Source organism: Vipera ursinii (genome assembly GCF_947247035.1).
Source record: "Vipera ursinii genome assembly, chromosome: 13".
NCBI lineage: Eukaryota > Metazoa > Chordata > Lepidosauria > Squamata > Viperidae > Vipera > Vipera ursinii.
This window is the reverse complement of record NC_139526.1, coordinates 14,176,697-14,201,070: the sequence shown is the minus strand read 5'-3', so window position 1 is coordinate 14,201,070 and position 24,374 is coordinate 14,176,697. Positions and strand designations below refer to the sequence as shown.

At 47.7% G+C, this 24,374-nt stretch overlaps 2 protein-coding genes across 3 annotated transcripts; both read left to right on the top strand.

The window, feature by feature from the left end:
- Positions 1-55: 55 nt before the first annotated feature.
- COQ7 (coenzyme Q7, hydroxylase) lies at positions 56-5,702 on the top strand. 2 transcript variants are annotated; one of them, XM_083372860.1, is made up of 6 exons: positions 56-376; positions 1,353-1,552; positions 2,432-2,546; positions 2,635-2,774; positions 3,911-3,979; positions 5,155-5,702. In XM_083372860.1, the coding sequence occupies exons 1-6, from the start codon at positions 304-306 to the stop codon at positions 5,230-5,232; spliced, it is 675 nt and encodes a 224-aa protein (XP_083228986.1). In that variant the 5' UTR covers positions 56-303; the 3' UTR covers positions 5,233-5,702. The 2 variants fall into 2 exon arrangements, with proteins under 2 accessions (XP_083228986.1, XP_083228985.1); XM_083372859.1 differs by lacking the exon at positions 56-376 and having other exon boundaries at positions 1,082-1,552.
- Positions 5,703-8,112: 2,410 nt separating this feature from the next.
- ITPRIPL2 (ITPRIP like 2) lies at positions 8,113-10,454 on the top strand (the record flags this gene model as incomplete). Its single annotated transcript, XM_083372622.1, has 1 exon — positions 8,113-10,454. One exon carries the CDS (start codon positions 8,113-8,115, stop codon positions 9,613-9,615), a length of 1,503 nt encoding a protein of 500 aa, XP_083228748.1. The 3' UTR covers positions 9,616-10,454.
- Between the last annotated feature and the right edge of the window lie 13,920 nt (positions 10,455-24,374).

Here is a 24,374-nt window from a genome sequence, read left to right as displayed (position 1 = left end):
GCTCGCAGCCCAAACGACGCGAGCGCCCACCCAACCCAACCCAGACCCCGGACCGCGTTCTGCGGTTCCCCTGACAACCGCCGGAGGAAGTAACTCTCGAGGAACTGGCGGCGGTTTCCTCCAATCGGAGAAAGTATCCGATCTGGGGGCGGTTCCCTAATGAGAACGTAGAGACGTAAAATAGAGCGGCGTGCTTCCGTTTGTGGAGGATCGAACGAGTAGATTAAGTCTTACGTCACAGGGCGCCACGAAGCGGTTGGGGCAGCGGGCGCCCCGTTACATCATCAATCCGCGCCGAGCAGCATGGCGAGGGCCTCCGCGGGCTATGGCTTTCTGCTGATCCGTGAGCGGTGCTTGCTCAGCGCCCGCAGGGAAGGTAGAGCGCGGGCGGGGTATCTCCCTCTTCCCTCGGGATCCCCACGTGATTCTCTGCCCTTAGAACTCTCACTCGGATGCCTCTTTTGCCCTTCCTGGATTAACTGCCCTACCGGGCGCTTTCTAACTACGATTCCCAGAATTCCCAGCAGGGAGCCATGTTGGAAGGGGACTTTGGTGGAGCCCGCTGGAGGAGGTGGCTTGGATGGGAGTCTCAGCAGGTGTCTAAGGACGTGCCGGTATTGAGTTCACCCAGCACGCTCCTATTGCTGCTATTACTGTTCCTCCTACCAATAGTAGTAATATTACTACTGTTAGAATAGTCCCTACTGTTCTTCATTGCATTTTATTTTTTAAAGTGGTTATGGTGGTTTTATGGGTTTGCCTGTTGCTATGGGCCACCGTATTGATTATTCAATCAATAACTTAATAAATGTTCCTCCATTCCATTCCATTCCTTATTCTATTATATTCTGCTCTATTCCTTATTCTATTATATTCTACTCTATTCCTTATTCTATTATATTCTACTCTGTTCCTTATTCTATTATATTCTACTCTATTCCTTATTCTATTCTATTCTATTCTATTCTATTCTATTCTATTCTATTCTATTCTATTCTATTCCATCGTGATTATGTAATTATTTAACCTCCCCAGAGGTTTTTGAGAATGGACAACCATTTTTACAAAATGCTATAGGATCTCCTGCCCAAGCAGGGGGTTGGACTAGAAGACCTCAAAGGTCCCTTCCAACTATTATTTTGTTAATATTGGTTCACTTGGGCCTTGATTGAAAATCACAAGATGGTGAGGACTCAGAAGATAATACACAAAAAAAGCCTTCTACAACCAGGGAAAAAGTTGGTTTTTTAAAAAAATAATAATGAATTCCATATGCTTAGAAAGCTCTGGAAAAGTTCAAGTAATGACTGCAATCTTCTTTAATAGTAAAGCAATGATTGTCTGCTTGACAGGTGCAAAAGGAAGATGGGGCTTGCAATTCCTATGCTCCCCTTACAGATTTTGTAGCACCAGAATAATTTTGGATGACATCAACAAACCGGTTATTGACCGAATAATCAGAGTGGATCATGCAGGCGAATATGGGGCAAATCGCATTTACGCCGGTCAGATGGCTGTGTTAGGCCGAAGTTCAGTTGGACCAGTCATTCGTGTAAGTGTTTTTACCCCACTGATTTCATCGTCCCTGTTCTGATTCTTTTTCTGTGCCTTAAGTTCAACTGGTAACCAAAATAGATTTTTATTACAATTACTTTATGCAGTTAATTGTCCACAATGATTTGTGAAGTAAACCCTTGTTGGCTGCAGTCCTTTGTTATCCAGGGGTCTTCAAACTTGGCAACTTTAAGACTTGTAGACTTCAACTCCCAGAATTCCTCAGCCAGCCCTTGTGTATTAAACCATAACACAAGTAGTCCTTGACTTACAACTGTTTGTTTTAATGACAGTTCAAAGTTTCAAGAGGGGGGGGAGGGGGTTTACAACCTGTCCTCGCATTGATGACTGTCATGTGGTCATACGATTGCAATTCAAGTGTTTGGCAACCAGCTCACATTTATCATGGTTTGCAGCATCCTGCAATCATCTGATCACAATCTGAGAGCTTCCCAGCCAGTTTCCGACAAAAAAAAAATCAATTGGGGGAAGATGGATTTACTTTATAAAAAAACACCAAACAATTTCCTTAACAACTGCAGCGATTTGCTTAGCAACCACAGCAAAAATAGTCATAAAATTGGTCGTGGTCACAGGGTGTCTCACGGTGACTGACTTCTGACAGAAATTCAGATCCCAACTGTGATCGTAAGTCAAGGACTACCTATATGATTGGATTAGGTCTGGCGTGGACTGTTGCTTGCATCTAACCATTCTTTATTGAAAACGTGGCTTGTGGCTCAGAGCATTGTATGAACTCGGCTCATAAGGGCTTCATGACAGGTTAGCAGAACGAAGAGACTGCAGTATCTCCAGATTGAGACAGCATACAGATAGGACATTTCTTGAACACAACTATCTTTTTACTTTAATCCAGCAAATGTGGGAACAAGAGAAGGACCATTTGAAACAAATGAAGGACTTCATGATTTTGTACAGAGTCCGTCCAACCATTTTGTTACCTCTGTGGGACATTGCAGGCTATATGTTAGGTGAGCATCAGTGTTCTTATTTTCCTAATATATATATATATACGACATATATCCTCCTTGCACAGCCGTGATGATGTTTTCATTCTAGGTGCTGGCACAGCTTTGCTTGGGAAAAACGCTGCTATGGCCTGCACGGTAGCCGTCGAAGAAACCATCGCTCACCATTATAACAACCAGATCAGGGTCCTCGTAGAAGAAGATCCCGAGAAATACAAGGAGTTATTGCAGGTATCCGTGTGTGTTAAAAATTTTCAAATATAACGTAACATATGATATTATTTTTGTTTAATTTAGAGCAGTGTATTTCAAACTTGGCAAATTGAAGATGTGTGGACCTTCTGCTCCACAGCATACTGGCTGGGGAATTCTGGGAGTTGAACTCCACACATATTAAAAGTTCTTCATTATGGCTAGGGAATTCTGAGAGGATAGATAGATAGATAGATAGATAGATAGATAGATAGATAGATAGATAGATAGATAGATAGATAGATAGATAGATATAGATATTATTTAACCTAATAGATGATAGTAGATGGTTATAGATTATTTAATAGATAATAGCTAGATATTGCTAGCTAGCTATAGATAGATTGATAGATGAGATTATTTAACAGATAATATATGATACCAGATGGATATAAATTATTTCATAGATAATAGCTAGATAGAGATGGCTAGCTAGCTAGATGATAGATGATAAAGATATAGATTGATAGATGAGATTATTTAACAGATAATAGATTTTAGATGGATATAGATTATTTCATAGATAATAGCTAGCTAGAGATGGCTAGCTAGCTAGATGATAGATGATAAAGATATAGATTGATAGATGAGATTATTTAACAGATAATAGATGATAGATGGATATAGATTATTTCATAGATAATAGCTAGATATTGTTAGCTAGCTAGTAGATAGGTAGGTAGGTTGATTGATTGATTTGAGAAGGAATCTGGTGGGCCAAATTTCATAAGTTCAGCATTTATCCACATTTCACCATGTGAATGAAATTTCCTAACTTTCCAGTGGAAGCAAAGGATGTTCTTAACCATGTGTGATATAATGTCGATCACTTTTCAAGCTAAATGCCAGATTGCCAGTCCCCCCAAAAGAATATTCCTTGTTTTTGCTCTTTGGAAAGCCTGTTTTGAGAACTGATGACAAGTCCCGGTTTTGGGTCCGAGGGAGACGCAGGACTCGGAAGTCATATGCTAACTCTGACACTTTATAGGGTTTCATTTAAAATGTCTCCCAAAAGCTTTGGGTATTTCTGCCTTTTTTTTTGACAAGTTACATAGATTTTGTTTTCTCACCTGACTTGCTTCTGGGATACAACCCTTCCTCTCCCACTCCCCCAGATCATCAAGAAATTTCGGGATGAAGAGATGCAGCATCACGACACGGGACTTCACTATGATGCTGAACTGGTAAGCTGGCAAATACATCCTCAGAATTTGCATAATCAGAAGCACCCTTGCTGGCTCAGGAATTCTGGGAGTTGAAGTCCACGGGTTGTAAAGTTGATACGGTTGCCCGCCCATGCTCTGTCAAGACACATTGAGTTGCAAGAGTTTGTTAGTTGCAAGAATTTCAGCAACTGAGCCATCTCCCCAATGGGAATCGTAGGAATAGATCTCAAAGCATCCGAGGGTGCTTTTTTTTTTTAACCTTCTTCATTTTCGTCTTTCCTGCCCTTTCTGGACATCCAGAAACTGGTAGATCTCTTCCTTGGGAACAGAGGAACTGTTTTCAAGGAACTCTTTGCAGAAACATCTCATGAACCCCTATAAACGTAAAGGTTCCCCCGCACATGCGTGCTAGTCGTTTCCGACTCTAGGGGCCGGTGCTCATCTCCGTTTCAAAGCCGAAGAGCCAACGCTTGTCCGAGGACGTCTCCGTGGTCATGTGGCCAGCATGACTAGACGCCAAAGGCGCACGGAACGCTGTTACCTTCCCACCGTAGTGGTCCCTATTTTTCTACTTGCATTTTTACGTGCTTTCGAACTGCTAGGTTGGCAGAAGCTGGGACGAGTAACAGGCGCTCACTCTGCTATGCGGCACTCGGGGGATTCGACCCGCCAAACTGCCGACCTTCTGATCGACAAGCTCAGCGTCCTAACCCACTGAGCCACCGCGTCCCTCTCATGAACCCTTATAGAGATGGGGCAATTAAGACACCATTTCTTAAAATAGCATTTAACAAAATAAAAAGAGTTGGAAGGGACCTTTGGAGATCTTCCAGTCCAACCCCCTGGACTAGAGACGACTCTGTATCATTCTGGACAAGTGGCTATCCAATCTTTTCTAAAAAACCTCCAGGGATGGAGCACCCGCATCTTCTGGAGCCGAGCCGTCCCACTGGTTGATTGTTCTCAGGAAATAACTCCTTAGTTTAGGTTGGATCTTTCTTTAACAATCTTCCAGCCCTTCTCATCCTGCCCAGAAATGTTTTGGAGAATAGGTAGATCCCCATCTTCTTTGCCCTGGATAACTGGAACAGCGAAAGCAGTTTCCACCTTGAGTTGCAGCTGGTAGCTCTTTTGAAGATAACGGAAAAGATAAAATAGTTCTAATATTCAGTGTTCTTTCTTTTCTTACACAGACTCCGGGATACTCAGTTTTGAAGAATGCTATACAACTTGGATGTAAAGCAGCCATATTTTTATCGGAAAGAATTTAAATTTTGTCGCCGTAGATTTATTGCAAATTGAGAGGTTATTTACTCCTGTGTTCCAGTAGAGCGAAACTATCCTTATACCTTGTGGAAAAGTCTCTAGATGGGGAATCTTTTCTTTCCTTTGTTCTTCCCGACAGTTGGGGAAAGCCGAAGGGTTACCATTTTGGCTTGTCTATCTGAAATTGCCGGAAACTTGCTGGAGAGTGTTCAGACGAGTGTTTTCACGCGCTTTCCGCCTGCAAAACTGACCGCAGTTTTGCCGCGATTTTGAGGGGCAACTGCAAACATCTTTTTTTTTTTCTCCAACGAAAGGGATTCCTTGTAGAATAGCCATTTAGCCTTCCCTCCCAAGATATGTTAACTTATTATTAAAGTTTGTACTGAAAAGCAAGTCACACTTCTTAAAAACCAATCACGTGTCTTTTCAAATGGGAAGATTCAGGATGTAGATGTTGTTGAAATAAATGGTGCTTCATTCCAAAGGTTTTATTTTAAGCTTTATTATTTTTTTTTACTTTTCTTTTTAAAAAAAGCTTTAGCGGGGGCCAGATGTTGTAAACCCTGTTGGACACATAACGTGCATTGCCAATAGCCTTCAACTTATGACAATTGAGCCCAAAACGTCTATTGTTGTTCAGTGAGACACTTTTGAGTTTTACGACCTACCTTGCCGCAGTTAAAGTGAGTTTTGCCTCACTTTATGACCTTTCTTGCCACTGCAGTTGTTAAGTCAGTAACACGGTTGTTAAGCGAATCTGGCTTTCCCCCATTGACTTTGCTTGTCATAAGGGGATCGCGTGACCCTGGGATGCTGCAACCGTCATAAATATGAAGCAGTTGCTGAGTGTCTGAATTTCGATCACGTGACCCTAGGGATGTTGTTAACGGTTGTAAGTGTGACAAATGGTCATAAGTCAATTTTTTCAGTTGTAACTTCAATCACTAAATGTTGCAAGTAGCAGCATACTACACCTAGTGTTTTATTATTGCAGTTTGTCGCACACTCAGCCAGATGTTTAGACTGGATTTGGCATTTTTAATCCACATTATTTAGGAATTAGCCACTGGGTCCTCCCCCAGATTCACAGCTGGAGCTGCAGGCACTGCACTCTCCTTCCTATCCAGAGGCAACAAACCTCTTTATCTGCTTGAGGCAGTCACCCCTTGGCAGTGCCCGCCACCCAGAGACGGCCAGCATCAGAGCCCCAAAATACAGATAATCCTCGGTTTAAGACCATTGGTTTATAGTGACCGTTCAAAGTCAACATCCTTGGAGAGGGGAAAAAAAGACGACTTTTTCATGCGGCCGTTGCAACATCCCCACGATCACAGGACCAAATTTTCAGCCGCTTGGCAACTGACTCGCATGTAGGACGGCTGCCGTGTCCCCCCGGGGTCACGCGATCCCTTTTTTTACGACCTTTTGGCAAGCAAAGTCAAAAGGGAGAAGGCAGGGTGACTTAGCAGCTGCGCTAACTGTACTGTACTAATCAGTACTGTCCTTAAAACTTAAGAACTGCAGGGATTCCCTTAAGTGTGACGAGGCAGGTCGCAAAACGGGGCAAAATCCACTTAACAGCCGTCTTTGCCTAGCAAGAAAAATGTGAGGCCCAATAGCGGTCATAAATCAGGGACTACCTCTTAACACCAGCTGCCTGCCATTAGTGCAGGTTCGAGTCCCACCAGGCTCAAGGTTGACTCAGCCTTCCATCCTTCCAAGGTAGGTAAAATGAGGACCCAGATTGTTGGGGGCAATTAAGCTGACTTTGTAATAATGCCGCTGGGGGGGGGCAAAAGGCCTAATAAGCAGGCATATACATAGAATGAAGGCTACTGCTAAGCACATTGGTTTGTGCTTAAAAATTGTAAGCCGCCCTGAGTCTTCGGAGAAGGGCGGGATATAAATGGGATTTTAAAAATAAAATCCAGTTCTTCCCACTCTTTCCACCCCCCCTTCTCTGATCCCTTTTCTTCTGATCCGATTGCTGGCAGATTTCTGCCTTTGGGAAACGAGACGTGGCCCCAGATTCAGAGGCTGGCAATCCTGGTCTGTTTGGACATCCTGGCTTCTCTCTCCCTCCTTCCAGCCACCGCCCCTGGCACGTCCCATCGTGGGGCCCGTTGGTTTGCTCTCTCCTTCCTCCTCTTTCCGCCACCGCCTTCCACGCCTCTCCTGCGCTTCTCCCGGCCGGGCAGAGCTGGAGCCGAACGGAGGGGGGTCAACCCAGCGCCCGTCCCCTCGGGTCCCACCGCCCCTTCTTCCTCCTCCTCCTCCTCCTCTCTCCTCCTCCATCCCAGACTTTGGCATTTCCTCTGAGCTCATCCCCTAAGTGACGCGCCGCGCTCGCCACTCGGAAGAGGAAGCGTCGAAAAAGAAAAAAGTTTTTGCAGAACTTGGCTGGTTCTGCAAGCCACGCCGTGCCTTGCAGAATCAAGGCGGCCTCCGGCTCCAGGACGGCGGACAGCCGGGCCGACCGAGCCGCGGTCCTCTCCCTCACCCCACGAGGGCGACGACCCTACACCCGGGAGTCGCCGCCGTCCTTTCCTCCCGACCGTCGAGTCCCGGGGAAAGTCTCCTGCGGGCGCCCGCGGGCGCCCGGCCAGGCGAGCAAGCAAGAGCTGCGAGCGAGCCCGTCCCGGGAGACGGCCGTCTGTGGCGGCCGAGGAAAGAGGAAGAGGAGGCCGCCCTGCCCCGTCGGAGGCGCGGCGATGGGTTGAAGCGCTTGCCGGCCCCGAGCGAAGCGGCAACGGGGCTCCGGCGGCAGCGTTGAGCTCGACGGGCGATGCACTGGCGGCGCTGCTGCCAAGCCGGCTTTCCCCGAGGGGCCTGGCCACCCCGCCGGCTCTGAAGACCCCCCACCCGGCTCTGAAGACCCCCCCTCCATGGCCGTCTACAGCCTCAACCTGCGCGTCTTCTGGCCGCTGCTGACCTGCGCCTGCACCCTCCTCGTCTGCCTGCTGCAAGCGCTGCGCGGCAAGGCCGGCCCGACGGGCGAGTCAGCGGACTGGCCGCTGCTGCCGTCGCTTCTGAAGTGGCTGCCGTCGCCACTGCAGCTGCTGCTGCTGCTGGCGCTGGCCGCGCTGGGCTTGGGCTGGCGGGCCTGGTGGACGGGGCGGCGGCAGCGGCGGCCCAAAAGCAGCAGCGGCGGCGGCCAGATCGGCAGCCCCGGCTGGGCTTGCAGCGGCCGGCAGCCCCGACGCCGAGCCCTGCTGGACGGCTTCTACGAGACGCGGCTGCGGCTCTCGCCCCACGTGCTGGGCCACAGCAAAGCCCACGTCAGCCTGGTGGTGGGCGAGCTGGTGCGCGCCGGCAAGGCGGCCGGCCGGCTGGCCCTGCGCGGGGATTTCATCCAAGTGGGCAGCGCCTACGAGCAGCACAAGGTGGGCAGCCCCGACGCCTTCGACCTGTTGCTGCCGCTGCGCCTGCCGCCCCGTCTGGAGCTGCGCGTCCTGCCTTGCGCCCCTGAGATTCAAGCCGGCTCGCGCGGTGCCTTCCTCTGCGCCTTGCGTGTGGCCGCCGGCGCACAGGGCTCCCCAAGCCGGGCTCTTTGCGTGGCCGCCAGCGAGGGCGAGGAGGCCGGGGTTCCCCTGCTGTCGGCGGGGCTGGTGGCCCGCTGGTTCCAGGCGCAAGTGCAGCGCTGCCTGGGCGCCGTGGGTGCCCGCCTGCAGGAACGCTGCCGGGTGCAGCTGCTGGCCGTCGGCGGGCCGCCCTCCCCGCTGGCTTTGCAGATCGCGCCCCGCTCGGACTACGTCTGCTGCCACCTCTCGCTGACCGTCCACCTCACCCCGGCCATCCCGCTGGGCGAGGGGCTGTACCTCACCCCCTGGGTCTGCCCCCAGCCTTCTGGGGGTCCCCAGCTGGGCCCTTTTTGGACCCTCAACCTCTCCAAAGCGGAGCAGCGCTTGCTGGCCTGGCTGCGGGACCAAGTGCCGGCCGACTCGTGCCACCTGAAATGCCTGCAGATCCTCAAAGGGTTGAGGGAGCTGGGGGGGCGCGCTCTGGAGCCCCCCTGGGCCACCCGGTGGGACCGGGTCCTCTCCTCCTACGTCCTCAAGACGGCGCTCTTCTGGGTGCTCCTGCGTAGCCCGTGGCAGGCTTGGGAGGACCGTTTCCTGGTGGCCCGGCTGGAGGACGTGGTGCTGTTCCTGGTGCAGGTTTTGCAGCGAGGGAGGCTGGCCCACCTCTTCCTCGGGAACCCCCACCTGCCGGAAATGCTGAGCTTGCCCAAATTCGTCAAGGAAGCTCCTCCGGTGAACCTGCTGGCTGATTTTGACCGGCCCACCTTGGAGAAGGTGGCTTCGCAGTTGCTGAGCGTCTGGAAACAGGCGCCCAGGATCATCCGGGTCTACAGCGGCCACAAGTACCGAAAACAGCATCTCACCTGAGGCTCCCTCTTCGCCCCTCCGCCAGCCTGGATTTTGCATCCGAGATGGAAGGTGGAATTGCTGCACGTTTCCCCAAGAGCAATTTCCTTGGGATTTGAGGGGCAGGTGCTAAGTCGGGTGAAAAATGGGGAGCTCCATTCAGTGGTGAGGACATCTGAAGGACCTTATCGTGAAGACTGCCTTCATCGGAATTTTAGGGCTTAGCGTTGGACGCGTGGGTTCCCTTCTGATCCTGTGCGGAACTTGGGGGGAGGGGGGCGTGTGGATCAGATTTGGGGTGTTTTTACCAGCCGGTGGGACTCCTCAGGGGCTTGCATGAAGGAGGGAGGTGTGGAAGATGGAGGGAGCGCCAAAGTTCACCTACGTTCAAGAGGGCATCTTCTTGGAGGGGTTCACCAAAGTTCAAGAGGGCAGATCTGACAGACTCTGCTTCTGACTTTTGCTCAGGGTTTCTGCCTTGGTCAAACAACGGCCGGCAAAAGGTTCAAGCCTTGGTGGGTTTGAAGGGCAATTCTTGACAGGGAAAAGTTGAGAGTCCTATTTGGGAAATCTTAGGCTGTTATGACTCATTGCTCCTTCGTTTCGTTTCTTTTCTTTTTTTTTTTTCCTTTTTCCCCAGCCAAGTTAGGCATCAGAGTGGGCGTTCGTTGCCTGCTTTGGCATTTTGCCCGGTGTCTGGAAGCAATCTTGATTTTTTTTTTCCAGCGCGGGAGTGAAGGGTCAAAGAACGAAAAGATGGGACTGCGGCCCTGAATGTGGCTGCTTATTATGGGCTGGAACAGAAGAGAAGAAAACACAGCCTCGTTAGGGTTTAGGCCAAGCGTCTTCAAACTTGGCCCTTTGATGACTTGTGGACTTCAGCTCCCAGAATTCCTCAGCCAGGCCTGGCTGAGGAATTCTGGGAGCTGAAGTTCACAAATCATCAAAGGGCCAAGTTTGAAGACCCTTTGTTGTGGACATCAACTCCCAGAATTCCTCAGCCAGGCATGCGTTCCTGGCTGAGGAATTCTGGGAGTTGAAGTCCACAACTCATCAAAGGGCCAAGTTTGAAGACCCCTGTTTTAGATGTACCCGTGATCCTTGACTTAACAACCATTCGTTTAGTGACTGTTCGAAGTTACAACGCTGCTGAAAAAAAGTGACTTAGGACTGTTTTTCATATTTACGACCGTTGCAGCATCCCCAGGATCACGTGATCAAAATTGGCACTTGGGGAATTCTGGGAGTTGGAAGTCCAAAAATCTTAAAAGTTGCCAAGGTTAGACACTCCTGTCCTAAGGGACTTAATACCAATATGTATTCAGAGACCAAAATTAATAGCACTTTATGTTCATGAAAAGTTCTTTTTTTTTTTTTTGGCGTTGCCTTAGGGCTGTGTGAAATTTTCTGAAGCCTCCGGACATGAATTAAAATAATGATAAACGGAGACATTCAGCTTGCTCGTAGGCCGTCTTCTTTAAAAGACTCTGATTCCACACGCAGTGCAATATTGTCAATTGCAGAGCAGTAATTACCCTTAACAGACAGCTGTCTTTCAATAAAAGCTGAGCTCCAGAGCCTGCCAGTGAAAAGGCTTGGAAAGAAAAAGATCAGTCAGGCTTCCGTTGTTCGTTATTCCGGTGAATTTCCTTGGCACTTGGCCACACCGATACCTTTCCCAGATTAAAAAACAAACAAGACAAACCAGGAAACGGGAGTCATAAATCCTTCCTAAAGGATCGGTAGTGACAAATTGAAGACGCAAGGATGTGAAATTGTTCAGTAGGTAAAAAATGTTGTCCTGGCATTGCAAGTTCCATTTCATTCAGTTTGTGTGTCGCGAATCAGATCTCTAAAGGCTATTTTACAATGCCTTGTAGACTGCAGGAGGAGATGTCCAAACTACATTTTTTTAAAAAAAAAATAATAATCCAATTACTCGTTTGTGTAGTGCCACCATTTAGTTGCCCAATGTTGAAAATCATCTCTCTCTCTTTCTTACTCCCTCTCTCTCTCTCTCTTCTCTTTTTTCTTTCTTCCTCTCTCCCTCTCTTTCTTTCTCTCTCTCTTTCTTCCTCTCTTTTTCTTTCTCTCTCTCTCTCTCTCTTTCTCTCATGTGTAAAAGATTAAATCCCCTCCCCCTCATACACACACACACACACACACACACACACACACACAAATTCCACAGGGCCAGGAGACATTTTGAAAGTGTGTTCCACACTGCAGCCTGCAGCCTGTTCCACACTGCAGGAGAACTACAACGGGACTTTCAAAATTAGCTTTATTTCAACGGCCTCCTGCTTAGGTATGAAATATGGGGAGGGGGGGGAGGAATTCCAAAAAAGGCAGAGATAAATCTCCTTTTGCATGAGGTGCCGTTGGTTTCAGCCAAGGAAATGGAATCGGAAAGCCAGTGGTGTGCAGTGTTAAGATAGTTTTTGCGATCTCAAACGACTTGAGGTTGAGAAGGTGGAAGGTGGTGTTTAAGGGGTCACGGGTGGGTATATCTCGGTGGGACAAGACAGTTGATGAAATGAGAAGAGTTGGCACTGATTGTGGGTCCAAACATTTGGCAGAGGGCACCAGGTGCTAAGAAGGAATTATTTTCCCAAGCATGGAATTCCTGAACCTGGAACAACGACTGAACACATCTGAAATGGGCTTTCTTTCAGCAGCTGCAAATCTCAAGGAGGTCTTAACTTGCTTTGAAGTACATTTCCAGAGCCCTAACTTTTTTTTTTCTTCATAAATTTCGGGTTTGGTCCTCATTACTCAGATTATGAATAGCTGTTGCAGGCAGATGTGTATGGAATGCATGAACTCATGAAATCCACACCCTTGGGAAGAAGGGGACTGTTGGCTGAACGGGTGGGAAAGCTGGGAAAGGAATGTTTTGAGCGTGAGAGAGATGGCAAAACGAGTTTGAAGAGACAGTTGAAGGAAGGAGGGCATGGAGGAAAAACAGACGTGAAATCTCCGTTGGAGGACGGTTTGTGAAACATTGGCTAAAAGTAACACATTTCTGGGTCGTCGTTCCTGGGCTAAACAAGTGCCTCTCACCGTCTCAATTTTAAGATAGGCTTAATCAAGAGCCTTGGTGGAGCAGTGGGCTAATGCCTCCTTAAGTAACACCAGCCGCCTGCAATTAGTGCAGGTTCGAGTCCCACCAGGCTCAAGGTTGACTCAGCCTTCCATCCTTCCGAGGTAGGTAAAATGAGGACCCAGATTGTTGGGGGCAATTAAGCTGACTTTGTAATAATGCCGCTTGGGGTGTGTGTGAAAGCCCTAATAAGCAGGCATATACATAGAATGAAGGCTATTGCTAAGCACATTTGATTTGTGCTTCAGATTGTAAGCCGCCGTGAGTCTTCGGAGAAGGGCGGGATATAAATGGGATTTAAATAAAAAATAAAATAAATTAATCCGCCACAAAGAAGGTATGAAATTGGATCGGTCATACAACCGGCCCACTTTACAACTTTTATGACGTACGACTAATGGACAGGCAATGTTACAGTTGTATGTCAAGGACTAGCTCTAGTCCAGATCAAGAAACCGAGCTGGCTTTTAATTCATATTTTCTTCTACATTTGCTTTTTTCATTCGTTGCTATCTGTTTTCTCCGAGATCATCTCGGTGGCTGCTTCGATGCGTTGAGAATTTATTTTGCATTTTTCCGAGGTGCTTTTTTTTTAGTTGCACTATTTTTGAGGGGTGTTCTTGGTGTTGTTCTCCATTTGGCAAAGTTCCCTCGTGATTGTGCGCCCTCGGGGCGGAGGGGATGTGTGGGAAGCCACAGAAAAAGCAGTGGTGCAAAAAAAACACCTCTGTACACATTTTGGCTGCCTGGTCACTAAGTCACTGCAAAACCCTTACATCCCTTTCAGAGAAATTTTGAAATTCTCTTTCACTCTTTGTGTGTGTGTGTAATTTTTACTAAATGTTTAAATCGCATAGAAAAAGCGCTTTTGAAGGGAGTATTTAAAAGCACGTGTTCATGGCACGCTTCATCCTTGGCAAGCGATGTTTATGGTTTGGGGTTTTGTTTTTAAAAAACCAAAAACACTTCTATCAGTCCTCCAGATTTAATTTAATTAGGATGAGTCACCCGTCAGTCTCTGCAGAAATTAATCATTTGGAGTTATGACGGCTAGGGTTTCCAAAGCTTTGAGCTGACAGACTTATTTTATTCAACTATCCCGGGGTCTAACAAGAGCATCCCTGTTTAATTGGAAGAGCCATCTGAGGTAACGCAAGATTTCAGACGCTGAGGCTGCTGTGCGGCTTTTTAAAATTCCGCCTGATCCCGCACCATGTGTTTCTGAAACATTGAAATAGAAGTGAAGCTTTGACTCAATAGCCACCAAGCGGCATAAAGTACATTTAGATGACTATATTTCATTAGGAGCAAATGCACTTAGCGCAGGGCGGCTTCTGAGCAAAATGGCACACAATGGCATTGTTAAGATCCCTTGCAAAACATTGCCTGCTCCCCTATGGCGATGGAGGATTTTTTCTTTTATTGAGGTACAAGGTTTTCACAAAAGCTGATTCTCTCAGCAGATCAATTCCATTGGCTAAATCAGGGGTCCCCAGCCCTGGGTCCGTGGACCGGTATTGTGCCATGGCATGCCAGCAACCGGTCCACACAAACAAGCAAAGGCCCATCTTACCACAACTGAGTAATTGGGGGGGGCACTTTCACACTTAAGATTTTTTGAACCCCTGTTTTTGCGTTCCTGATGGGGCCACTAGAAATAAATTGATGAAGGAGGAATAAAACTTTTAAAAATGTTTCTAAGATTCTTGCAAGGTGAATAATAATAATAATAAAGTTGGAAGGGACCTTGGAGGTCATCTAGTCCAACCCCCTGCTCAGGCAGGAAACCCTATACCATTTCAGACAAATGGCTGTCCATTTGTCAGCGTTGGAGCATTCACAACTTCTGGAGGCAGGTTGTTCCACTGGTTAATTGTTCTCACTGTCAGTTGATCCAGTTGTCTAAAGTTTGGTTGAAAAGATAACTCATATTTAATTTTATCCAAGCCATGTTTTTTTTCATATAAATGCACTTCTGTTGATTTTGTAAAAGGACAAAATTGATTTGAAATTTGTCCCTGATAATAAAAACACTCTCTGGAGACTTCTGTGCCCGATTATTTTCTGCAAAGCAGCTAAGAACCCCACTCATCTTCTAATCTAGACCGACACACTGCCAAAGTTCTTTTAAAATCTAACTTCTCTCGGAAGAACTTGGCTTTTGAGGTTGGGAGTTACTGCAGGGATATTTTTGGTCTAATTGTTCAATATCCACTAAGCACCCATTTGATAGGCGGTCGATCAAGTTGAGGCTGCAGTGGAGGAAACATAAGGAACACCAGACTAGATCAAAAGACCCCTGCAGCAGCCAGCTACTTACCATTTTTCCTCGAAAATAAGACCAAACCGGATAATAAGAGCCTTGGTGGAGCAGTGGGCTAATGCCTCCTTAAGTAACACCAGCTGCCTGCAATTAGTGCAGGTTCGAGTCCCACCAGGCTCAAGGTTGACTCAGCCTTCCATCCTTCCCAGGTAGGTAAAATGAGGACCCAGATTGTTGGGGGCAATAAGCTGACTTTGTAATAATGCCACTTGGGTGGTCCCCGAAAGCCCTAATAAGCAGGCATATACATAGAATGAAGGCTATTGCTAAGCACATTGGTTTATGCTTTAAAATTGTAAGCCGCCCTGAGTCTTCGGAGAAGGACGGGATATAAATGGGATTAAATAAATAAATAAATAATAAGCCCTAGCATCATTTTTCAGGACGCTCGTAATATAAGCCCCACCCCAGATAAGATTGTCAGCCAGATGGATGCACTTAGTGCCGTATTTCCCCGAAAATTAAGACCTAACTGGAAAATAAGCCCTAGTGCGTCTTTTGGAGCAAAAATTTAATATACCGTAAGACCTGGTCTTATTTTCCGGAAAACATGGGTATCTCCAGAAGACCCTAAGACAGCGGCTCCCAACCTTTTCTGTACCCCTAGAACGCTTCTGATATATTCTCGCACCCCTTAACAAAAGTTGAAAGAATGGCAACGAATTATGCATATACGCTATAATTTTGAAAAGCCCAAGTTTTCGCACCCTCTGGAATATTATCTCGCACACACACACACACCGGTTGGGAACCCCTGCCCTAAGGGGAGGTAAAACGGCAAGATCCTTCTTCATTACAATCCTCTGTGTCCAGGCTAGACTGAAGGATAAAATCTGGCCCCAGAAGGCCAATAAGGTCAAGTGGTAAGTGAGAATTTCCATCCAACAATCCTGAGTCACAGTGCATCTTTGTTCCACTCCACGGTGGAATTCTTCCTGTCCGCACTTTGCAAGGTTTCTCCTCCGACGTTTTGCAGTTCCCTGCTAATATCTGCTGCTTAAGACAGTGTGTCAGAATCCATTTATATCATATTCGTAAAGGGAATGTTTCAAACATTATTCCATGGATTCTGCCATCTCCCGAAGAGAAGAGAATAGATGTGTATTGAACCGGCAATAGGCATTTCAAAGGGAAGGAGAAGCCTTTTGAACTGGGGAAACAAAAGGGGGGGCTAGCATCTGGCTTTTGTCATGGAAGAGAGCAATAAACATGAAGGGTCCTAAGTTCCTTTTTCCCACGAGAGGGATGATACGAGATAAAGGATGGGGGACTGACCAAATGGGGTTAAGGGGGGTTAAACCAGGAACTCTTTATAAGGGTTTACTTCATGGAATAATATTAAGTCCTGTCTCGTTTCCTACAACCAAGCATGTCATAGTAAAGATTCTTTTTGGAATAGATTTGACTCCAAGAATTTTGTCTTCCTAAGACGTGGTTTGGGGTGGGTCCTGACACAGTGGCTGCACACACATGTGATGGGAAGATCCTTTCCGGGGTGTCCATACCCCGATTCCTTTTGTGGGATCATCTGCCTCTTCTCTGACCATCGTCCAGTCTGGGACTCTTTCTTCTGCCTGCCAAGGTCCTTCCCCCTCCTATCTTTTATTTAGGGAAATGTGTGTTTCTTTTTTCCTGCAAAGCCCATGGTTCCAGACAAGTTCATATTTTGAAAGCAGCCCTTTTTGCGCATGGCGTCTCTTCCCTTCCCCCTCCCCCAAATATGGTGCCTTTTATGTTCAGCTGTTCAGTTTTTGCTGGCGTAAACCATGAATATTCCAATTTGGGAATAAGTGAAGCCGCAGCTTAACAGTTGGAAAGGAAATGAATCATTTTTCTATTTCCCATGTAAAAAGCTGGCTAGCCAGCCTCTGGTGGAGCTCGATGGCTTTTTTTTTTCCCCTCCCTCCTTTGCTCCGGCAAAAATGGAAAATTCTTCCTTCGCCGTTCTGTACGGAGAGTCCTCGACTTTACAACTATTTGCTTAGTGACCATCTGAAGTTACAACGGCACTGGGGGAAAAATAAAAGACTTCTGGCAGGTTTCCACACACTTGCGACTGTTGTGATCAGCTGATCAAAATTCGGATGCTCGGAAACTGGCATGTATTTATGACGGTTGCATTGTCCTTGGGATCATGTGATTCCTCCTTTTTCGACCTTCCCAGCTGGGTTTCTGACAAGCAAAGCCGAATGGAAAAAGCCGGATTTGCTTAACAACCACTGAAAAACTGCAGCGATTCACTGCGAGAAGAAGTCAAAAAAAGGGCACAACTTACCACTGTCTCGCTGAGCAATGGAAATGTTGGGACACAGTCTTGCGCTCGTAAGTCGAGGACTACCTGTCACGACGTCCCTGGGTGCAGATAGTCCTCAGGGGACCCTCGACTCAACAACCACAACCCAGGCCAAAATTTTTGTTTCTAAGCAAGAGAGTTGTTAAGTGAACTTTGCCTCATTTTGCGACCCGTCTTGCCACAGTTAAGCAAATCACTGCAGTTGTTAAGTTGGTAACATGGTTGTTGAGTGAATCCGGCTTCCCCCATTGACTTGGCTTGTCAGAAGGTCAAAAAAAAAAAGAGTGACCCCAGGACGCTGCTGTTATGTATCCAAGTGCAGGGATCTGCATAGCAACAGCCACCAGGGGGCGGTGGCCTGGACAGTTTTGGCGGGAAACCCAGTTTCGGCGGGAAACCTAGGGCCAACCCCATTGGCTAGACGCCTGCCTGGCCAGCTATATAAGGAGGCCAAGTAGCCCTTGTTCTCCATTACGAACCCCCCACACACACAATAAAGAGCTGAACTCGTACTCCAGCTGGCGTCTCTTCCTTGCGTCGGACCCACTACATTACAGCTGCAACCAAAGGTTCTGTCCTAGGTGAGTCCTTGTTATGCTCGCAAGGAGAAACCCCTCTTCCAAGAAACAGGCAGGAACCACAAGAAAAAAACCAACCCCTTTTATTATTCACAGACCTGAGTCAATGTCCAAGGCAAACAAACACAGTCCACAGAAACTCGATCCTCAACACGAACGGTTGCCTTGGGCAACCAGCCCCTCCCACACCGTCCCTTTTATTATTCAGCCAAGACGTGGCTTTCCTAATGCTTTCTCCTTTGCCTTTGGAGCCGCCCCATTGCGTTCCTCTGTCGTACTCGCTTCTCTTGCCGGCGCTTTCGGGCATCCTGGATTTGTCCCAGCTGTCCTTCGTCGCTGTCCAATTCAGACTCCCAGCACAGCTGTGTCTCAGCCTGAGCGTGAGTAGAGGGGCCAGGCTCCTTGTCAGACTGTATGCCCTGGAGCTCCTCAGAGCCTTCCTCTAACTCTAATGTCACTCCAGGACCCTCCTCCTCCTCCTCTGAGTCCTCAGACTCAGCTGCCGGGTCCACTGGCTGACGAGGAATCACACCACCATCAAAACTATAAACCAGTTGCCAAGCATTCAAATTTTGTTCACCTGAGCGAGGGGATCCCCCAACCGGCATGTGTATGAAAAAAACAAAACGGTCATAAGTCCTTTTTGTTCAGTGCTGTTGTAACTTTGAACGGTCACTAAACGACCTATTGTAAGTCGAGGACTATCGACGCATACATTCATGAAAGATGCCCATTCCCTTGATAAACAGAATTATCAGTAAATGAGATGTGTGTGTTTTTCTAAGCCGGGTGAGTCAACTGGACTGTTACTGTTAGCTGGATGCATAGAATCGGGAGACAGCCCCCCCCTACCCCACCCCCCCAAACAGCCATCCTGGGGGGGGGTTGTTCGTAGAGCAATCTGACAGATGGTCTTGCAATTCACAATCCTGTCAAGGAGCCAACTTTGCACATTAGTCACTCCAACTTTCCTACGGGGATGAGAAAACGTGGGAGGCAGCCTACTCCTTCCTCCCCCCCCATCTGAACAGACCCAGCCAATTTTCATCTCTGAAGGAGAAGAGCTTCAAATACCATCTGCAACGATTTCTCAAAAGGTTTTGGATCCAACCAATCCAGGCGAGCAGGGCTCCTGTTTGAGCAGGGGGCTGGACTAGACAACCTCCCGGGTCCCTTCCAACTCTGTGGTCCCGTCGTCGTGGCTTCTGTGTGCCTGCTCTCCCCGTGTAAAAAAATCCCTGATGGAATTTTTGAACACCCGGAGGAATGAAGACGTTTAAGAGCTCCTTGCGTTTTTAATTTGGGCAGCTCACACTGGCTCTCCTATGTGAATCATGAAGCAATTGATCTGATCCTGACAGGTGGAATCCTTATTAAGGAAAGGTCAGCTGAAACTGGTGGCTTATGCAGGGCAATAAAAAGAGGCCTGGAGTACTAAAACCCAAATGGATTTGTGTTTTCTTTTTTTTTCTCCTCGTTCAACTGCATTGATGAAATAAATAAATTTAAAAAAAGGTGGGTGGGGGAATCAAAGTGAGAGAAACTTAACTTTTTGCAGATTCTGGCTATTACAGCTCTCTGGGTGATCAGGTAGCGAGTGGATCCACACGGGAAGCTGGCTGAGATATTGTCTGGGGCGAGGTGGGGCTGGGATTTGAAAGGACTCGTAAAAGAATGAGGAGACGGAGAAAAAAGGCAGATAATGCTTTCCTTTCTCACCGCAGGGGATGTGAAATGGATAGTTAATGAAGCTCAGCTCATTGGAGAAGCTCAGAAGGGAATGCAAGGGAAGAAAGACAGAAATATTCGAGCCAAGGGCACTTGAAATCCTAGTGCCTCGTATAAGGTAAAGGTCAAGGTTCCCCCACACATGCGTGCTAGTCGTTTCCGACTCTAGGGGCCGGTGCTCATCTCCGTTTCAAAGCCGAAGAGCCAGTGCTTGTCCGAGGACGTCTCCGTGATCATGTGGCCGGCACGACTAGACGCCAAAGGCGCACAGAACACTGTTACCTTTCCACAGTAGTGGTCCCTATTTTTCTACTTGCATTTTTATGTGCTTTCGAACTGCTAGGTTGGCAGAAGCTGGGACGAGTAACAGGCGCTCACTCTGCTACGCGGCACTCGGGATTCGACCCACCAAACTGCCGACCTTCTGATCAACAAGCTCAGCGTCCTAACCCGCTGAGCCACCGTGTCCCTTGTGCCTCATATATCGTGGTATAAATTTTGGGGGGGAAGGCCATCGCTTTGAAGATAAGAGTCAGACTCACAATCGGCTTTTTACTCCGATGATCCTGAGTTTGCAGTTTGCAGCCGTTCTGTCAAGCAGCGTTGGTTGATTAGTATCTTGAATTGGTGGAGTCGTGATAGTTTTCTTGCAGATGTTTTGTTGCCAAACTAGGCAACCTCATCAGTGAAATGTCTGCAAGAACCCCCCCCCCCCAAGCTCAGAAAGCACCAAAGAATCCACAGTTCAACCCTGAGCTACAAATATTCTCCTCCGTCGGTATCCTGAATGGGTAGTGCTGGTTTGGAAAATTATGAGTAGCAACAGAGAAGGGAGACGGTTTATTTTTACTGTGGTTTGCCCAAGGGAACGGGGTGGGGAGAAGATCACAAATCACGGCTCGGAAGCCTACCAAGGAATATAACGTCAACATATGGATAATATTTCTGATTTACATAAGCATGGGGGATTCGGACTATTCTCTAGAAGGAACAAGATCAAAACATAGCTTCCTCCAGCAGCTTTTGAGTTTTCTGCAGTCTTCATAAGCTCTTCCTTATTAGTTCCCCCCCCCCATCCTGAAAATTCAGACCCTGCCAGGCCCAAAACCAAGTTTGACACACCACAATTCTTCCAAGCTAATTCTTTAGGGACAAAAATCCTGTCAGACTGAGGATGCTACTATTTGCATCTGCAATATACTCTGGCAACTATTGAGGAGAGGCTGCCTTCACCCTCTTTCTCTCACACATGATATCTAGGTTGAGTTGCCTCTTACTCCTCTGGAAGGTACTCCTTCCTTCCTTACTCACCTTCACCCTAGAGTTGCAGGAATTGGGTAAAAAGGTAAAGTTTCCCCCGCACATGCGTGCTAGTTATTTCCAACTCTAGGGGCCGGTGCTCATCTCTGTTTCAAAGCCGAAGAGCCAGCGCTTGTCCGAGGACGTCTCCGTGGTCATGTAGCCGGCATGAGTGGATGCCAAAGGCGCACGGAACGCTGTTACCTTCCCACCGGAGTGGTCCCTATTTTTCTACTTGCATTTTTACGTGCTTTCGAACTGCTAGGTTGGCAGAAGCTGGGACGAGTAACAGGCGCTCACTCTGCTACGTGGCACTCGGGATTCGACCCGCCAAACTGCCGACCTTCCAATCGACAAGCTCAGCGTCCTAACCCACTGAGCCACCGCGTCCCTAGGAATTGGGTATGTCTAATTTAATGAAGAGAAGGACGAGGGGTGACACGATAGCTGTCTTCCAATATCTCAGGGGCTCCCCCAAAGAAGAGGGAGTCAAGCTATTCCCCAAAGCACTCGAAGGCAGGACAAGAAGCAACGGATGGAAACTAATCAAGGAGAGAAGCAACCTAGAATTAAGGACGAATTTCCTGACAGTCAGAACAATTAACCAGTGGAACAACCTGCCTCCAGAAGCTGTGAATGCTCCAACACTGGAAGTTTTTTTTTTTAATGGACAACCATTTGTCTGAAATGGTATAGGCTTTCCTGCTTGAGCAGAGGGTTGAACTAGAAGACCTCCAAGCCCCCCCCCTTCCAACTATTATTCTATTATTTTATTTTCCATCATAGGCAATGCCAAATAGCTGGACAGAGTTGCCACTTTTCATTTCTCACAGGTCCCTTCTCCCTTTCGTCAACTGGAAAAACATTATTTATTTAGCTTTTTTAAGCGTCTCCAGCTTCTACAGCGGGGGGAATGCTTAGCACAGACATGTCAAACACAAGGCCCGGGGGCCGCATCCGGCCCGCAAAGTGGTTTCATGCGGCCCGCGAAGCCATCCTGGAAACAATGAGGGAACGGCCCCCACTGCCTTGGCCCTGGCCCAGAGAACCTCCTTCTGCCAGAGACCCTCAGATCTGTCCCACTCCTGCCCAGGTCCCCATAGGCACCCTTGATGCGAATGATGTAGAGCTGGCCACGCCCACCCAGTAGGCCATACGCACTCTAGCCACGCCCACCCAGTAGGCCACGCCCACCCAGGCCACACCCACCCGGCCCCCTGAGGGCAACCGCAATGCTGATGCGGCCCTCAATGAAATTGAGTTTGACACCCCTGGATTAGCAGAAGTCACTTTGCTTGGGATCCTTCCAAAGAGAAGCTCTCCTCGGAGGAGGCATCAAGCTGACTTCAGCTGCCTCTAGAACTTCCTGCCTTTCCTCCCACGTTTTCTCCGCCTCCTGCTGTTTTGGCTCCAAAACCCATACTCGTTTCTTTGAGATCCCCTTTCTCAGTCCACGGACACCACCTTCTCACCTAAGCAGTTCAAGCACAACTGTGTCTCTCTTCAGTTCTCAAGTAGGTGGCAGCATCTCACTGATCTTGCTGGATCTTAGAAAGCTAAGGAGAGTTGAACTGGTTAGTCCTCGGTTTAGACGGGGACCACCCGGAATTTTTGAGAACGGCAGGCTTGACCCGGAAGCCCCAAACGTATCTCAGAAGAAGGCATTAGGAAACCCTTTTGTAACACTGCAAGGAAGTTAATCCTGGTGACGAAAGATGAGTTTAACCCGAGAGTTACTTTAGGTTATTATTGTCGTTTAAGGTCGCTTTGGATTCATTTTGATAAATAACGCAAGGTGGTGAACAGAGCAATGTAGGGGAAGGTGGTCAGAGAAGAGACAGCATAGCCTGAAGCTAGATAGCGAGTGGGGCAAGAGGCTGTTAAGGAGACGGGGGAGAAAGGCACTTTCAGATTCGCAAGACTAATGTTGCCTTCGGCTGAGCTAACCAGATAAGAATCTGGTAGGAGGGGTGATAGTTTTGTGTAGTGGTTAAGGCACCAGGCTAAAAACTGGGAGACGGTGAGTTCTACTTCTGCCTTAGCCATGCAAACCAGTTGAGTGACTTTGGGCTAATCACCAGGAGACGGTGAGTTCTAGTTCTGCCTTAGCCATGAAAACCAGTTGAGTGACTTTGGGCCAATCACCAGGAGACGGTGAGTTCTAGTCCCAGCTTAGCCATGAAAGCCAGTTGGGAGACTTTGGGCTAGCTAGTCACTCTCTCTCACCCCAACTCAAATCACAATGTTGTTGTTGTGGGGAAAAATAGGAGGGGGAAGGTGTGGTGGATATGTTTGCCACCTTGAGTTAGTTGTAAAAAAAAATAAAAGCAGGAAAATCAAAATAGAAAGAAGAGCCTTGGTGGAGCAGTGGGCTAATGCCTCCTTAAGTAACACCAGCTGCCTGCCATTAGTGCAGGTTCGCATCCCACCAGGCTCAAGGTTGACTCAGCCTTCCATCCTTCCCAGGTAGGTAAAATGAGGACCCAGATTGTTGGGGGCAATAAGCTGACTTTGTAATAATGCCGCTTGGGGGGTGTGTGTGAAAGCCCTAATAAGCAGGCATATACATAGAATGAAGGCTACTGCTAAGCTTGTAAGCCACCCTGAGTCTTCGGAGAAGGGCGGGATATAAATGGAATTAAAAAAATAAAAAATAAAATAAATAAAATAAAATAAAATAAAATAAAATAAAATAAAAGGATAGGATAGGATAGGATAGTAACCAGATGAGCTAATTCTAGTTTACTGTAAAGTTACATTTACAGAATCTTGCCAGTCTGAAAATATAATTCTCCCCCACAACACGGCCCAGTCTCCTTTACAGCAGGGCTCTTCAAACTTGGCCCTTTTATGACTCGTGGACTTCAACTCCCAGAATTCCTCAGCCAGGCCTGGCTGAGGAATTCTGGGAGTTGAAGTCCACGAGTCATAAAAGGGCCAAGTTTGAAGAGCCCTGCTTTACAGGCTGAGGAATTCTGGGAGTTGAAGTCCACGAGTCATAAAAGGGCCAAGTTTGAAGAGTCCTGCTTTACAGGCTGAGGAATTCTGGGAGTTGAAGTCCACGTGTCACAAAAGGGCCAAGTTTGAAGAGCCCTGCTTTACAGGCTGAGGAATTCTGGGAGTTGAAGTCCACGAGTCACAAAAGGGCCAAGTTTGAAGAGCCCTGCTTTACAGGCTGAGGAATTCTGGGAGTTGAAGTCCACGAGTCACAAAAGGGCCAAGTTTGAAGAGCCCTGCTTTACAGGCTGAGGAATTCTGGGAGTTGAAGTCCACGAGTCACAAAAGGGCCAAGTTTGAAGAGCCCTGCTTTACAGGCTGAGGAATTCTGGGAGTTGAAGTCCACGTGTCACAAAAGGGCCAAGTTTGAAGAGCCCTGCTTTACAGGCTGAGGAATTCTGGGAGTTGAAGTCCACGAGTCACAAAAGGGCCAAGTTTGAAGAGCCCTGCTTTACAGGC

Coding starts and splice junctions, on each gene's coding strand:
- COQ7 (XM_083372859.1), top strand. CDS start 1,262: ATGAATTCCATATGCTTAGAAAGCTCTGGAAAAGTTCAAGTAATGACT. Junction 1,553..2,431: donor CAGTTGGACCAGTCATTCGT/GTAAGTGTTTTT, acceptor ACTTTAATCCAG/CAAATGTGGGAACAAGAGAA. Junction 2,547..2,634: donor CATTGCAGGCTATATGTTAG/GTGAGCATCAGT, acceptor TTTTCATTCTAG/GTGCTGGCACAGCTTTGCTT.